Genomic DNA, 17,971 nt, shown 5'->3' on the forward strand with positions numbered 1-17,971 from the left:
TTTCAATCCATTGATACTTCATCATAACTGATAGCAGCAAAGTAAAAGCGGTATTTATGGTGAAGATGGTGGGGGGGGAGGAGAAGAGGGAACGGAGCGGAGAGACGAGTTGAAACTGGGCCAGAGGGAGAGATGTGGAAGGGGTAGGCAGAAAAGGGGATTAAAGATGGTAAGACAGGACTGAAGAGAATCTGAATAAGTAATCATAAGCGCTAAGAGAATGTGTAGATGAGCTGAAAGCAACACATTATATGCTACTAGGACTAAAAGTGTGAGATTGACTTGGCTATGCTGAAAGCAACCCATGTCATGACAGGATCAGAGTGTGCAGATGGGTAAAAAACATGAAGGACTTTAAGGATGTTAAAGCACTAGAGAGGGTGCAAAGGAGATTTATTAAAACAATACAAGTAATGGAGGATTTCAGCTACATGGAAAGATTAGAGGAAATTGGGCTTATTTTCCTTGGAGCAGAGAAGGTCAAGAGGTGACCTCATTGAGATGTTCAAAATTCTGAACAATTTTGACAGGGTAAAGAAGGAAATTCTGTTTTCACTAGTTGGCAAGCTCCAAGAACAACATCTCCTCTTTAGCTTAGAGTTTCTGTAGTTTCTATGACTCAACATCACATTCAATAACTTTAGAGTCTGCTTACATCATAGAATTCTATATTTCGATCCTATTTGAACCAAATGACATGTTAGTGTGAATCAACATTAATGTGCACTTGATTGTTTTGGTACTCAACCAGCAACTCTTGGGGGGTGTTTGGGTTTAAATGGAAAGTAGTGAAACTGCACTTGAACATATAACATAGTTGTGTGGCTGCAGCAAAAATCATAGGATTGTGGAACTTCACCTTTTTTAAAATGCTGCTGAGTTATTCAAAAAATCCTGCTATCTTTCAAGAAAGACCTTGCAATGCCTACCTCCCCCACCAAAAAAAAATGGCTGGTATATTTGATTTGAAGTTCCTTGTTAACTCCCCAATTAAGACATTGCCTCTCAATACCCATAATTTAATGCCTATTCATAGTTGCTCAATGTTGCCAGTGTGAACTAAAGGTTTACTCTAAACAATGTGATTGACCTTGCAGGGGGTGACGGGTCTGGATTTGTGAAAGAATTGTCTGAGTTGTTATCAGAGATGAAAATTGCTGCTACATCTGACAAACTGGGCCAAGTAAGTGTAGATTGATATGACACTGATAAGTCCCCTGATCTGATGGGTTGCATTTTAGGATATTAAAGGAAGTAGCTACAAAGATAGTGGATGCACTGATTGTAATCTTCCAGGAAATCTCGAAATTTAGAAAAAAATCGAAGAGTAATGGGAAACTGCCAATGTAACACCCTTATTCAAAAAGAGGCTTGATAGGCTAGATACAGAGAGGTGGTAAGGAGTCAATAGCAACCAAGGCTAAAATAGACTGATTTTTACTCAATAAGAGTCAAGGATTATGGAGATAAGGCAGGAAATTGAAGTTGTAGATTGTTAGATCAACTTTGATTTCATTGAATGGGGAAGCAGACTTGAAGACCGAATGGCTTAGTTCTGCTGAGTCTAATGGCTTTATAATATTAGACACTTAAGGATAAGAAGAAGTTTGGAGGGTTTTTTATTGCAAGGAATTGTTCGAACTTGGATTGTTTGTTGGAAAATGAAGGGAGAGAAATCATTCTTTTTTAAAAAAAGGTGAAATTTTAACAGTTTTACCCTGTCTATTTAAATCAATTAGGTAACTAGCTGTTTTCCAACAGTTGATGCCAAACACACATGCATTATTACTACGTTAAAGCCTTTTAAATTCTCTGAATCTATAAATCTGTAATTACCCATTTTTTTAAAAAAATGCCAGAAAGATATTGGTACCACAAATAGAAAATAAAAATTAGAGAAATAAGGTTGGAAAATGTTGACAGATTGAAGAACAGTTAAGACACACAAGACCTTTCATTTGAATTAACCTTGCAACATCAGATGTTTTTGTTTTTAACCCTTAAACATTGAAAATATAAGCATTAAGATAGTTGTTTTTCTTTACAAGTCAAGAAACCTTAATGTGTCCAATCCACAATATGATCATGCTGTAGGGATTACAAAATATTCAAACCCTTTGATTTTAACAAATAGTCAATAGGCTTTATTTATATTTGTTTCAGGGGAAGAATATGCTTTATTATTTTAGTTACCAAGCATTCTGGCATCTGCTGGAATATTGGTAAATCAGATCCCCTCTACCCTGCTACAGTGATTTGTTTTATCTTCAAACTTAAATCTGTTTTTGTTTATTGTTGTTTTGCTAAATAATCCAAGACTTGCAACTGTTTCAGGCCAGAAAGCATGCTCAAGATCGTATAAGTGAAATAAATGTTATGTCACTGACGCAAGTAGAAGATATGTCAGAAGATCCAGAGAAGAAAGAGCACAGTGAAGAATCTAAACCTGATGATTTGAGCAAAGGTCATAAACTTTCAATTGAGGTAACGGAAACTGCTTTAAAATTTTTGAGAACTGGTTTCCAATAATGGTTAACTAGCTTAGAAATTGTTTCCATAATATACAGTGAAACATTTTGCTTGTGTTTGCAGCATATTAACATCCCAAATTAACTCTGATATTTACCAATTTTATTTACATAAATAAACATCTGTGCTAAAATAGGAGACAGATTTGCACATTACTTCCAGTAATGACTGTTGGTAATGTGCTGTTCAGATCAGTAGGTGGGTCTTTTCACTTCTAATAAGACTATGGCTTTTTTTAATTTCTTAAGAAATGAAATGGGGATATTGCTGGCTAGGTCAATACTTATTGCTCAAATCTAAATGACTTGGTAGGCAGCCAACCTGAACTACTGCAGTCCATTTGGTACAGGGAGAGAGTCCCAGAAATTTGACCCAGCAACAGTGAAAGATCGGCAACACTATTTCAAGTTAAAAATCGCACAACACCAGGTTATAGTCCAACAGGTTTAATTGGAAGCACTAGCTTTCGGAGCGCTGCTCCTTCATCAGGTGATTGTGGAGTACACAATTGTAAGACACTGAATTTATAGCAGAAGTTTACAGTGTGATGTAACTGAAATTATACATTGAAAATCACCTTGATTGTTTGTGGAATCTTTCATCTGTTCGAATACCATGATAGTTTCACTTCTTTCATGTGTAAATGACAATTTTTTTTTAAAATGTTACATTCTCAGGTTAACTGTAACAATTGATGTCAGCCAGATAATATGTTACAATATGTTACTAATTGTTAGTTAACCTGTGAATGTTACTTTTTTTTAAAAAATTGTCATTTACACATGAAAGAAATGAAACTATCATGCTGCAGTTTGAAAAGTCAATTTGATCACTCAACTAATCTCAGGTAAAGAAGAAAAACACAATGAATTGTGGTAAAGGTAATTACTGGATAAAAGCAAGAGAAACAAGAATTAATTACAGGTAATAAATTTATATTATACATACTGGTATGAAAATTTAACATATCAAAGATTCATTGAAATCCTGCAAAATTGCACTGTTCAACATCATCATGGCCTGGTATAATGGCGCACTTAAAATTAAACATTTGTTAAATTTTGCATCTTGAACTTTCCTGCCAAATTCTTCTGTTTCCCTCCCATTTACTCTTATGTAATGAACCTCACAACATTAACAAACTTGTCGAAGAATTAAAGATATAAGTAGTTAATGTATCTCACTTTTATTCAGATGTAATGACATGATTAACTTTTTAACGATATTAACGTTTGGATGTATAGTGAGCAAAGTGCGATAAGTACCAGTAGACTTAGTACCAGTGTGAATGAATGAGAGTCAAAACATGCTGTAGTAAACCAAGTGGGCTAAGGAGAGTTATGAATTAATAGAGACGCAATATAGTAAACAGATTGAGTACAGTTACCAGCATGAATGTGATTTTGTTTAAGTGTGTTAATGGGAGCTTGCAGTTTCCTTTGTAAAAGGTTTTATAGTGTGATATAGTAGGGTTGACCTTTTTATACAAGATATGTGGAAAATACATATTTTGGCCAACGTTTACATAAGATCAACTTTTACACGAGTATATACATTACTTATAACAGTTGAGAGTTTAACTTAGAGCTTTGGCTCAATTGGCTGGACAGCTGGTTTGTGATGCATAATAACACCAAAAGTGTGTGTGTTCATTTACCACATTAGCTGAGGTTACCATGAAGGATTCTCCCCTCACCTGAGGTGTGGTGACGGTGTGGTTAAACCACCATCTGTTGTCTCTCTTTAATGAGAGTGTAGCATTATGGTCTGTTAAGACTGTAACAACTTTCCCTTTACAATCTTTAAGTGGCTAGTCATTTGGACTTAAATTTAATCATTTTATTTTTCATTGTTAAATGCCTCATTACTTTATGTTCAGGCGAATGACAACCTGCTGCCTGTTATGTTGACTCAAATCTGAGATTCTATTTCTGTCTCTCGTTGCGACTTTGTTAGTTTGATCTTCTGAGTGACTTGGTGAGAAAAGCATTTTCTAGGTAGAGTCTGATTTGAACAAAAGTCTCTGTTATGTGCCCTAACACACCATCTGGCTCAGGCAGATTACTGAATAATTTGTGAGGCACCCAATACATCATTTAAAAATGTGACAAGAAAATTGCACTGCTTCATGATAATTGTTGATGAGATCCCTGTCGAAGCAACTCTATATGATGTGTTTACCTAGAAATCTATTCTTTACCTAGAAATATATTCAGCAAACACATGCCATGTGATGACATTTGATTATTTAATAATCATGTTTGCTCCATCTATCACTGGACAAAACATGCAGAGCAGATCTTCAATGTTCACTGATTCTTTGCACACATTGTTATACTGTAATCAAATATATACCTTGTAAGCAGACACTGTAAGTTTCACGTATTTTGTCCACTGCCTGCTACTTGATATTCAACAAGGATGATAAAGGTTTGTAATCAGAATCTGAATGTCAAAGTTTCCATTATATTATATTACCCAATAAGAAAGTTGGATGATGGTTTCAGCTATACTTCTTGGTTTTAAATAGATAAATTGATTGAGGAGAAATAGTTCTGCTTGATCTAACCTCAAAATACATAATTTGTTTCTAAAATTCACAGAACATCCATACATCTGCGATCAGAAGCCTGGCAGAACTTACTGCTCGATCCATTGAACAATTCCATAAAGTGGCAGTACTAATTCTTCACGGTCAGGACCATGATGTGGGTGCACTGGATCGTGCAAAAACACTGTCAAAGTATGATATTTTAATACTATTACAAAAGTAAAATACTGTAAATGCTCAACTCTGAAACATAATCAGAAAATGTTACCCACCAACTCAGGCAATATCAGTAGCTAGAGAAACAGCTAATATTTCAAGTTGATTTTTCACTGAAGTTGGGAAAAGTTAGAAATGTAATAGGTTTAAGCAAGTGAAATGGTGGGGTGAGGATGTTGGAGGAAAATAAAAGAAACTGTACTTACGGTACATTGGAAGGAAAGAAAGTTTAATTGAAGAAAGGGTATATACAGCTCAATGCCAAAGGGAATAGTAAAGAAACAAAAGGTGCATCTAAGGGAGATGTGAATGGTAGTTTGAACAGCTGCCATCCGAAAAGCAAAACAAACTAAAATCCTTTTTAAAAAAAAAAATCACACTTGCACCTGGACCTTGGGCAGTGAGGAGAGAGGAAGTGAAAAAGCAGGTGCTGCGTCTCCTGAGCTACTTTGGAAATGGGCCATAGGAACTGGATGGGTATTGGAGGTGATTGACAAGTGGACCAAGTGTCATGGAGGCAGTGATCATATGGGAGTGCTGAAAGGGCAGGAGAAGCTGAGTTTGGTAGTAGCATCATGATTGAAAAAGTGCAGGATAATTTGCTGAATATGGAGGCTGTAGTGGTAGAAGGTGATGACGAGATTCTGGGGAGGAGTGAGTTCAGAATGGCTGGCTGGAAATGGGGCAAACACTGTTGAGGACATTATCAACCATAGTAGGAGAGTCTTTGGTTGAGGGTTAAAGAACACCTATACAAAGCATTGCATTTCGGAACTGATGTTACAAACATGAGGAACAGGACTTCCTTTTTCAATTAAGCATTTTGTGGCCTTCCCTACTCAATGTTAAGTTCAATAATTTCAGACTGCAGTCTCTTCTGTTTGCTTTTTTTTTGTTGTAAGTTTTGTTTTTGGTCTAATTTTTCTTCTGTCATTAACCTCTCCTCTCTGTCACCCTGTCACAGAATTTTATTCATTTCCCAACCTCCTCCTGTTCACTTAGTTAAAATCTATACATTTCTCATGATTTGCAGTTTTAATTAAAGGTCAGCAAATTGAAATGTTAACACTGTTTCTCTCCTCAAATGCTGCCTGGTCAGCTGATTATATCTAGCATTTCTGTTCATAGGAGGTTTTAAACATTCCCAGAATAGAAGGGAATGCTTGCTTTGCATTTTTAAATTGATGAACATATACTTTATAATGGAATCTTGAGCTTTGTTCCCAATTACATTTGAGTTCTGGAGTGAATGTAGAGGAACAGAATGAGTTGGGAAATCAAATATTTAACTGGCAAACTTAGTCTTGGATGGAACCAAGGAATAGTTGATCTGATTTTGCTTTCCATTGTAAACAGAGTCTGAAATGAGATGTTGTCTTGTTTTTCCACTTTTTACACTATCAAGACCTGATTTCACCTCTTAAAAATCCTTAAGTATCAGGAAAATAATGCCACAAAAAAGTTCCTTCAGTTTTTAGGTTTTGTAAATAAGAGCACAAGTTGTAAACAAACAATGGAAAACTTTCTTACAAGGTGATGGTTAAGTTTCTTTGAGTTCTGCATCCAGGTTTGGCCACCCCTGTTCAGAAAAGGCAATGACATTTTAAATAGAATAAAAGATGATTTTTTTTCTTAATCTTCTGAATGAGTTTATTTTAGACAAACTGTGATACTGGTCTCTCCTTCACCATGATTTGTCATAATGGGGCTGCCAGTAAACAGCTTTGATGGAATGTATTACATTGATACAACATTCTGTCTTGTAAGTGGAAAGAACTGATGCTCCTTTTTGTTTTCTTTCTTAACTTTTCATGTATACCTATATATTTGATCCCTCCCACCCCCACCCAACCGAGTCTCAATGCTGCTGTAATGCTAGATATGTTGGCCTTAAGTCTTAATACCAAACAGCATGTCTCCGCACTGTTTGCAACAGGCAGAATAGTGACTCTACTAAACAGGTCTATATAGATCTGATTCCACAATTGGATAACACCTTTCAAACAATATGAATTATGCTAAGAATTACCCTAACAACCCATTCAGTTTCTCAATGTGGTTCACTCATGGTTGCTAGAAGCTACATGCCTTGTCCTCTGCAAACCGAGACTTTCCCCAATTAAACTTGGGATACAACTGTTCACTGGTGCATTCAACCAATCAGAAGCTATTTGGTAACTAATCAGAACCATTTTCTTTATGGAGTATGAATTGGCTTTTCCTTTGAAATCTGGTATTCGTGTATCTGTCCTCATGAGTATTAATGTCTTTTGAATTGTTGAACATTTTTTCCTAAATCCATTTTCTATTTACAGAGTGACTATTGTCTTGTGTAAGGAAGTGGCTGCTCTTTCGAAACAATTTACCTCCTGTTTGACAACAATAGGGGTAAGGAACTGAGCTTTTCTCCTCTTGTGCAGAACTGTAAATCAGGTTATATCTCTCGAAGTAGGCAGAGATGTGTAGAACTTACAACTCTGGCTAAGCAAATAGTTACATCCAGTAGAATTCATTCAGCTTGTCGTAAGATTTTTTTTTTACATTAACTTTATTATTGAACCTTTGTAACTTGGAGAAGATAATTTTTAAAAATTTGCCTGTTGCTCCAAGCATGCTGGCTCACTCCTCAGTAACAAAGCCTGCAATCGAGATTGCACCTTTTGTTCAGTTGAAAATAAAAAGCATTGTTTCCTGTTTCTTGGTCATGACTTGGTTTCCTCGTTGTAATATTAAAAATGTGTGTTTCCTGGCTTTCCTTGCAGTATTTTATTTTTGATGCTTTCCTGTACAAATATACTCACCAATCACTTTTTTTTTTACAGGCTAAAGAGAAGGTAGAGGTTCTTAATCCATTAATTACTGGAGTATTTTTGGAGGTAATTTATATCAAGATCAGTGTATGCACTGCATCTGGTTGAATTCGCTACATTAACCAAAGTTCCACTACAGATATATCAGTGGCTCAGTGATGGCATTCTCAGTGTCAGCATCTGAGTATTGAGTGTAGACTGACACATCAGTGTAGAACTAGAGGAATGATACATTGTTGGAGGTGCTGACTTTGAGGAAAGACTAAGGCCCCACTTGCTCATTTACGTGGAGGTAAAATATTGCAGAGCATTACTTGAAGCAGAGGATGCCTAGTTAAATGTTGTTACTCTTAATCAACGCCAAAAATAAACCAGAGTACCTGGTCACTTTTATATCATTATGATATGTGTCCTTGGGGGTATGTAAATTAGTTCCTTGCATAATAACAATAATTGCACTTAATTAGCTGTGATACATTTTGTAAAGACCTAAGGATCTGTCACCTGCTACACAAGTGCAAAATTCTTTTTTTCTGCATCATTTAGTTGAAATCCAAAGCATCCAGTTAAATGTTAAAGTAATTATTTTGTGATTGAAGATAGTTTATGTATTTTAAGGAAAATCTAACTCACTTCAATAACAAATTTAGCACAATATCTCTGTTCACAGTATCACAAAGAACACTATTAGTCATTTCACATTGTTTGAGAAATTGCCCCATGTCCAGGTGATTGCTCAATTTACTTGAATAAAGGGTGGGTTACTCTTTGGAGGGCTGGTGTGGAGTTGTTGGTCCAATATGGCCTGCTTCCACACTTTAGGGATTTTATGATAGTGGTGACACTTCAAAAGTACTTCGTTGCATCACCAGTGGTTTAGAACATCCCAGGTATATAATATATAGGCAAGTTTTTTTTATTGAAGTTGAGTTACCACAACATTTCATTGTGCAGAAATATTTTTAGTACATTTTGCAGAACTCTGTAAATATATTTGTCTACAGCAAGGCTAGTAAAAAGAGCCAATGTGGATAGGATACCATAAAATATATTGGGAAATTAAGTAATTTACTGGAGAGAATTTCCTTTAAATGCTTCTTAATAAAAGGTATCACCTATCTTGTGCCTGTGGCCCATTGCTCTTCCAATGCAACTGTTCCCCAATTATTAAATGTTGTGCTTATATGCATCTAACTTGCAAAGTTACACAAGGTGAAATATTAAAATGCATATCTTTTATTTTTGCAATTCTATCATCACCACAAAAGAAAACTGCCAGTTGAAACAACTGTTTTGTGTAAAGCAGCCATTAACAGCACAAAAGAAAACATCAAATTATTCAGAGGATCAAATATTGAAAACACTGGTGGCCACGTGAAATGCTGATCCTGAAGTGCACACCTCTTGCAATTTTTGGTGTTTGCTATTTCTGATGAGCCAGAAGACTTGATCTTGCATGAACATAATTTTGTAATTTACCTGGTATTCACTCAATTTCCTTTAACATTTGGGGATGTCTGATAATCAGTATTGATTTTTACCCTGGGTTGATTATAAAATAAAACTTGGGGCGGGGAGAATAGTCAAAGTTGGATGCATTCAGACTTTGAGATCTCAATATTATGCTAGTAAGATTCATTCAATAATTCAAATGAAGAGGCAGAACTGCAAAACTTAGCAGTTCATCCTTCTTCAGTCATGCTAGTCAATATCTATGTATTTTTGTGCAAAGGTAAGTCTCTCCAGCTGTATTTGTAACATATTTTCACTTCTCTTTCAGGCTTCCAATAGTGCAACCTACATTCAGGACGCATTTCAGCTCCTGCTTCCAGTTCTTCAAATTTCTGAAATCCAGATTCGCTCGGACATCACTGTACACTGACTTTATTCATTTGCCTGATACGAAATTTTTGTTCAAGTTCTCTGCCAAAACTTGATTAACAAGTGCGGATTATTTAAGGTTGCATTTTGTGAGCAGTGGAGGCTGTTTTAGACAGATTCTGATGGGAGGTGGAGTTTAGCAGTGAAGGAAAAGCAATCCTGCTCCAAATAAAAGCTGGACATTTGATGAGTTTGAATTTTTTTTGGAAAAACATTTTTCTTTCTTTTGGTCTGATTTCTGCAAGATTCCAATATTAAAGTCAGGATAAGAGTTAGCTCAGATTTCTTGAAATTAAAGCTTTTGTCTTTAAGTGACAGAATGCTTCATGCCTTAATTGCCTCTAAATATATTTTTGTCCAGTTTAAAATAATACATATTTTTTCAGTTATTAATTGCATTTGTACAAAATGAAATGTTATTTGTAAGTATGTTATATACAATATAAAGGACTTGTGTAAAAATCAAATATTTGAGATTAGGCCCCAAATGAAATACATAAACAAACATTGTAATGGAATAAAGTAAAAAAAACACTAAAGACTTCGTATTGATTAGCTAACATTTTTAAACATTGCCCACTTTGTAAATAAATCAGGTTTTATTTACACTTTTATTTTCATTTAGTATTTATATATTTACAGTCAAATCAAGTTATTTAAGGTCTCCAGCATTATATTTCTGTTCTGAAATGTTTGGTCATTTGAACCTTCAAACTCTAGGGGTGACTTTTAAATGAAACTTTTCTATTTTTAGGCCACAAATTTTGAAGTTAAGTTTACATGAAATCAGCTTTTATAAAAGTAAATACAGTAATGGAGAATGCACAGAAGTAATTAACCTAGTGGCAGTATTTCACTATAGTTTAATGTCGGTTGCCAGTCTGATCATTTAACTAAATTCACTTTAGGTGCATTTAAACATTCTTATTTTGCATCTCAAATATTTGAGATAATTCAGTGAATTATTTTGAATACACTAAGAATTGACTCATAAATAGATCTAAATTCATGCTGTGAGAAACCCATGGAGCTTTGTCTGTCTTTTATCCAGATGAGCTATTATTAACATGTTCTAGATTTTTTCATAATGCCATAGTTCTGGCACCATTCAGAGAGCAGCAGGGAGCTATGTCAGTGTCATACCTGATTCCTTGTTCAACCATAACCTTTTTTTTTAAAGAAAAAGATAAACTAGTCCCTCATCTTGTGTGTTAAAGCAGATGCAGTTCAAAGTAATTAATTACATGTAAAATGCAATGGCCCATGACTCTTCTGGATAAAATGTGCATTTTATATAAACATGTTTCTATGTAAATCAAGATAGCTTGATCATCTGTGAGTTCAGCTCATAGTTATGGGTAAAGTATATTTGTAGCTGCCACAACTTATAGCATTTGCTTCTCTTCTGTGAAGGAATTAAGAAGCTTTTAAGTGTTCAAGCCTGATCTTTTGGTGCTGGCCTATCTAGTTATACAACCCTTTTAATATATCATCTTAAATTAAGTTTAATCACTCACCTGCAGTAGCAGCAATATTACATTCACATCCAGCAAATGGAGGATATATTATTCTTAGTTCCTTGGGTTCCCATTCATTAGTTACTACAAATTATAGCACCTTCTTCCTTTAACTGAGTCTTATATTGCCTAGAGAAAATAGTATTTACTAAATCTTATTTTCAATATCAGGAAGTTGGTGGTCACCAAGGAATAAGGGGAACTTAATTCATTTTGTCGTAAATATTCTGCATTTTAATTTAGAATCTGTAATATGTAGTGATGTATATCAATTTTGGTTTCATTTATAAAAATAAATGGAACATTATTGTTTATTGATGTTATCCATTTATGTAAGCTTCCTTTTTTTGTAAATCTTTTTACGTCACTACGTCAGAAAAAAGGTATTACTGCGATGTGTCAAATATAAACTACTTCTCAACACCCCACAAGCCAGAAGAACAGCAGAACAGAATGGCTGCAGAATGTTACAGGAAATGATAAATGGTGTACACAAATACAAAGGGGAAATTTTGAGCCAAAAAACTCTACACTAACATTACCGTCCAGGAATGGACAAGTATATTAGAATGAGCCATCAACACTAAACAACAGCTGACCAAGACAAAGAAAAGACTAGCTCTACAAGCAAAACTGGACAAACTTTCACACAATAGCAGTCCACATTACAATGGTGCTGGAAAAGCACAGCAGGTCAGGCAGCATCCGAGAAGCCGGAAAATAGAAATTTCGGGCAAAAGCCCTTCATCAGGACAATAACAGACACTTCAGAAGTTTGGATAAAGAACCTGTTGGACCGACCACACTTCGATACGGAAAAAGCTGTCCTAGTATGAGGGATGAACTACAACTACAGGTAGGCAGACAAAAAGACTTCCTAGTGACACTAAAATCAACCCTGAAGGACAATGGACTTGCTGAAGAAACCCACCAGGCCATCAGACAGGCAGTAACATCAACACTAAGCAGGGAGAAAGACACAGGAAAGGAACTCTCTGGAAGGAGTCAGAAAAGACACATATTGTAATCCTACCAGCAGACAAAGTGCGCATGACCGTCATCCTGAACAGAACACAGTACATTGAAAAAACACACTACTTACAGATACCGACACCTACCAACAGTGGCGCTAGATCTGACTCAACAGCTAGAAAACTGTATTACACCATCACCTGAAGAAACTCAACAATTGGGCGAAATTAACCAGACACACCTCCAAAATATGAAACCTTATGGATCCAACACACACTGTTTCTATGGATTACCAAAGGTAATCTCTCCCCCTTCAGATCCATGGTCTCACTTTCTGGCACACTGACATACAGACTAGCAAAGGAACTGCAATGTAAACTGAAATACCTAGTAGAAGACTCACGCCACTCCACCTAGGAATTCCAGAACATCAGCAACACTAAAGTAGAGGATGGTGAGGTCAAGGTTTCCTTCGTATCATCCATAAACATCACCCTGGCCAAAGAAACACTGGCTTCATTATTAGATGAACCAAGGACACAAACACCAGACAGCACCAATCCCATCAAGGACAGTATCCTCAAGCTGGTAGACCTGTGCCTCACTACCCACTTCACATTCAATGACAAGACCAACAAACAAATCAAGACACCCATGGGGTCACCAGTATCCAGATTCTTGGCAGAGGCAGTTATGCAGAGATTGGAACAAACAGCCCTCCCCACAATGCAGCCCAAGCTTTGGATCCACTATGTGGATGAAACCTTTGTTGTCATGAAATGGAACAAACTAGAAGAAACACAAACAACATCCTTCCGGGATAAAGTTCACCCGAGAGGAACAGAACAACAACAAACTCTCCTTCCGAAATGCCACAGTAGAACAAACCGCCAATGTAGAGCTGCAGATGAGCATCTACAGGAAAGCGATACACAGACCAAATGCTGAACTACAGGAGCAATCATCCTAATACCCACAAACGGAGCTGCACAAGGATATTACTTAATAAAGGCAGTAGGAGTATACTTAAGAGGGAAATCAGGAGGGCAAAAAGGGGACATGAAATAGCTTTGGCAAATAGAGTTAAGGAGAAACCAAAGGGTTTTTCCAAATACATGTAAGGATAAAAGGATAACTAGGGAAAGAATAGGGCCCCTCAAAGGTCAGCAAGGCGGCCTTTGTGTGGAACCACAGAAAATAAGGGAGATACTAAATGGAAAAGGATATGGAAGATATAGAAAGTAGCGAAATAGATGGTGACACCTTGCAAAATGCTCATATTACAGAGGAGCAAGTGCTGGATGTCTTGAAATGCATAAAAGTGGATAAATCCCCAAAACCTGATCAGGTGTACCCTAGAATGCTGGGAAGCTAGAAGATTGTTGGGCCTCTTGCTGAGATATTTGTATCATAGATGGTCACAGGTGAGGTGCCGGAAGACTGGCAGTTGGCTAATGTGGTGCCACTGTTTAAGAAGGGTGATAAAGACAAGTCAAGGAACTATAGACCAGTGAGCCTGACCTCAGTGGTGGGCAAGTTGTTAGAGGGAACCCTGAGGGACAGGGTGTACGTGTATTTAGAAAGGCAAGGACTGATTAGGGATAGTCAATATGGCTTTGTGCGTGGGAAGTCATGTCTCCCAAAATTGATTGTGTTTTTTTGAAGAAGTAACAAAGAGGATTGATGAGGGCAGAGCGGTAGATGTGATCTATATGGACTTCAGTAAGGCATTCGACAAGGTTCCCCATGGGAGACTGGTTAGCAAGGTCAGATAGAGTCCTAGAGATGTACAGCATGGAAACAGACCCTATAGTCCAACCCGTCCATGCCGACCAGATATCCCAACCCAATCTAGTCCCACCTGCCAGCACCCGGCCCATATCCCTCCAAACCCTTCCTATTCATATACCCATCCAAATGCCTCTTAAATGTTGCAATTGCACCAGCCTCCACCACATCCTCTGGCAGCTCATTCCATACCCGTACCACCCGCTGCGTGAATACAGTGAGAACTAGCCATTTGGATACAGAACTGGCTCAAAGGTAGAAGACAGAAGGTGGTGGTGGAGGGTTGTTTTTTCTGAATGGAGGCCAGTGACCAGTGGAGTGCCATAAGGATTGATGCTGGGTCCTCTACTTTTTGGATGCTCGCATCCAAATCATTTATGTACATAAGAGGAACAGTTAGTAAGTTTGCAGATGACACCAAAATTGGAGGTATAGTGGTCAGTGAAGAAGGTTACCTCAGATTACAACAGGATCTTGTGCAGATAGATCAATGCGTTGAGAAGTGGCAGATGGAGTTTAATTCCGATAAATGCGAGGTGCTGCATTTTGGGAAAGCAAATCTTAGGACTTATACGCTTAACAGTAAGGTGCTAGAGTGTTGCTGAACAAAGAGACCTTGGAGTAGATAGGATAGTGAAGAAGGTGTTTGGTATGCTTTCTTTTATTGGTCATAGTATTTAGTACAGGATTTGGGAAGTCATGTTTTGGCTGTACAGGATATTAGTTAATGTCCTGTACAGCCACACCATGCTGTAGCATCCAGGAACTACGAGAAGCCGAAGGAAAACACCTTTACGATGTATTCAAGAACAACAGGTATCCAATAAGCACAATTCCCCTCATTCTTAAACAACAAACCTAAGCAAAGAGACACAACATGCACAGAGACTCCAGCCACACTACCATACATTAACGACACCTCTGAGATGATGACCAGACTACTCTGGCCCCTTGGCATCATGGTAGCCCACAAACCTACCAACAAACTGAAACAACCCTGTACCAACAACCAGCAGAATGAGCACCGTATACAAAATATCCTGCAAGGACTGCAACAAACATTATGTTGGACAGGCGGGCAGGTAACTAGCCACCAGGATACACAAGCACCAATTAGCTGCCAAACGATATGACCAATTATCACTAGTATCCTTACAAACAAAGTAGGAAACCAGTTCGACTGGGACAATATATCCATCCATCCTGGGACAGGCTAAACAAAGAAACTCGTGAGAATTCCTTGAGGCCTGGCATTCTAACCAGAACTCCATCAGCAAACACATTGATTTGGCCCCCATTTATCAACACTTCATGGAGGCTCAATGATGTTACCTAGCATGGTGACGAATCGTCTGAGAACAAATCTACCAGCTCAGAGAGCAAACTTAAAATCAGTCACTAAAGAATTTTGGTAATTGGAAATGATAAACTTGATAAATGATAAATCATTAGTTTATAAACCCAAACACAGTTGTAATATATAAATAATGCTCAGAAATAAAGTCAGAAGTCATGAGATGCCAGGTGGTTGTCCAACAGATGTATTTCAAAGCTTTTGGAGAGCTGCACCTTTGTCAGGTGAAGTACGGCAAAGGAGCAGCATTTCGAAAGCTTGTGATCTCAAAAAAATCTGTTGGTCTATCTGTTTGTCCAGTCATGGAATTTATCCTAAAATTGAGGACAATTGTGTTAGATTAGATTAGATTAGATTACATTACAGTGTGGAAACAGGCCCTTCGGCCCAACAAGTCCACACCGACCCGCCGAAGCGAACCCACCCATACCCCTACATTTACCCCTTACCTAACACTACGGGTAATTTAGTATGGCCAATTCACCTGACCCAGCACATCTTTGGACTGTGGGAGGAAACCGGAGCACCCGGAGGAAACCCACGCAGACACGGGGAGAACGTGCAAACTCCACACAGTCAGTCGCCTGAGGCGGGAATTGAACCCGGATCTCTGGAGCTGTGAGGCAACAGTGCTAACCACTGTGCCACCGTGCCACCCACAATTGTTAATCAATTGTGTACTGGTTGTAAGTGGAGTGAATTCTGCAGTTAATGCCAGCTATCAACTTAGACATATGCATACCAATGATAATCTGATGGCTTTGAAAATAATCAAAACTGGGTGTGGTAGTTCGTCGAAAAGAGAAGGATCCAAAGTGGAATTGGACAAAACCACAACTGTAGTTATTTTAAATTCACGTTGTGATCTTTTAAGATTCTGATAATTCTGGACTAGTCAAATCCTATGGTAAAATGATGCTTGATAGCTGAAGTTTAATATTTGCAATTGATTACCATGGTGGATCATTACTAAAAATAATCACAGAAGACTGTTGTTCTTCTTTAATGCAACGACACAAGTTTGTTTGGCAAAAGACATTAAACTGTTATCATTAAAAATGTTTCCTTCTTGTTCAGACCACAATAACCATTTTGCAAGTAGGTACACATGTCTGAGACCTGTTCTTTAGTGCATTTTCATCATGCGTTCCCTCCCATAAGTTACTTCAAATGTTACACTCACTTCTGTACACTTACATATGCATCCGAAGATCACAGCGTGCATTATTGACTTTCAGATAATCTTTTGGGAAAAATCGAAATTTGGGGAGGTTGGAAGGAGTGGCACGGCATGTCAACCCTCACTGCTAGTTTCTGTCTGGTGGTCAAATCATCCAATTCAGTTGTGTTTAAAAACAAAGCCTCAGGGCAAAGACTACATTTTACTTTCACTTGATATATTACATTTTAACTAAACATCAAATGACTCATTCCCATTCGATATTGCCACCTTTCTTTTGTCATTGTTGGTTAACAGCAGTGTAGTTGGGCTGACAGGTTTTGTAAACGGTCGATTAGTTTTCTTTCCAAACAATCTTTTCCATTTTTGATAGAAATTAAAACCACCTAGGCTATTTCTATTGGCTCTTGTTTTAAATAAATTTAAATTTATCCCAACTTCAATTAAATTTCCCATTGTGTGCATGCACTTGCAAATTTTTCAAATAATTTTATCAATCTCCTTTTCAGAAACAATTACGTCTAGGCTTCATGGTTTTATATTCAAGACGTAAGTGATTGCAGTCAGTTCACCGTTCTCATATGTGCTTGAACCTGTATAAAATATGAAAACAAAAACGATTGCAGCTCTGAAAGAAACCAAATAATTAATTATCGCAAGGGAGCCAAACCAAGGATCCGGTATAAATATCCTGCCACCTTTGCAAATTGTTGTAGTTATTCTCACACAAATCACAAAAGGCTACAACATGTAGGTTAATTTTGTGTTTGTTCAAACAATCTCAGTTTTAGACTGGCTAAACAGAATTTTATGTAATATTCTGTCCCAGCTCTGTTCCATATCTGTCTGCTGAGAGGTATCAGAAAGTATTTTAACTCAAACCTGTACAAAGTAATAAAGTAATTAACTAAGCAGAGATGGCTGGGCAGGTGGTGTGCTGTAGCTGTATGATGTGGGAGCTGGCTGATCCCATTGTGAATGGCAGTGACCACATCTGCAGCAAGTGTTGGTTGCTGGAAGAACTCCGGATCAGAGTTGATGATCTGGAATCTGAGCTTCAAACACTGCGGCACATCCGGGAGGGAGAGAGTTACCTGGACGCTTTGTTTCAGGAGGCAGTCACACCTGGGAGATTAAGTAATTCACATCCAGTTAGTGATCAGGGACATCAGA

At 37.4% G+C, this 17,971-nt stretch overlaps 1 protein-coding gene across 5 annotated transcripts in view; it reads left to right on the forward strand.

The window, feature by feature from the left end:
• fam114a2 (family with sequence similarity 114 member A2) overlaps positions 1-11,827 on the forward strand; it is a 36,839-nt gene extending 25,012 nt beyond the window's left edge. For all 5 annotated transcript variants that reach the window (XM_043703518.1, XM_043703516.1, XM_043703517.1 and 2 more), the window contains exons 9-14: positions 1,098-1,183; positions 2,335-2,484; positions 5,133-5,272; positions 7,612-7,684; positions 8,119-8,172; positions 9,887-11,827. In XM_043703518.1, the coding sequence (XP_043559453.1) occupies positions 1,098-1,183; positions 2,335-2,484; positions 5,133-5,272; positions 7,612-7,684; positions 8,119-8,172; positions 9,887-9,988 (605 nt within the window). In that variant the 3' untranslated portion in view covers positions 9,989-11,827. The remainder of the gene's footprint in view (positions 1-1,097; positions 1,184-2,334; positions 2,485-5,132; positions 5,273-7,611; positions 7,685-8,118; positions 8,173-9,886) is intronic.
• Positions 11,828-17,971: the final 6,144 nt, after the last annotated feature.

This window comes from Chiloscyllium plagiosum, chromosome 14 (genome assembly GCF_004010195.1).
Source record: "Chiloscyllium plagiosum isolate BGI_BamShark_2017 chromosome 14, ASM401019v2, whole genome shotgun sequence".
Lineage (NCBI taxonomy): Eukaryota > Metazoa > Chordata > Chondrichthyes > Orectolobiformes > Hemiscylliidae > Chiloscyllium > Chiloscyllium plagiosum.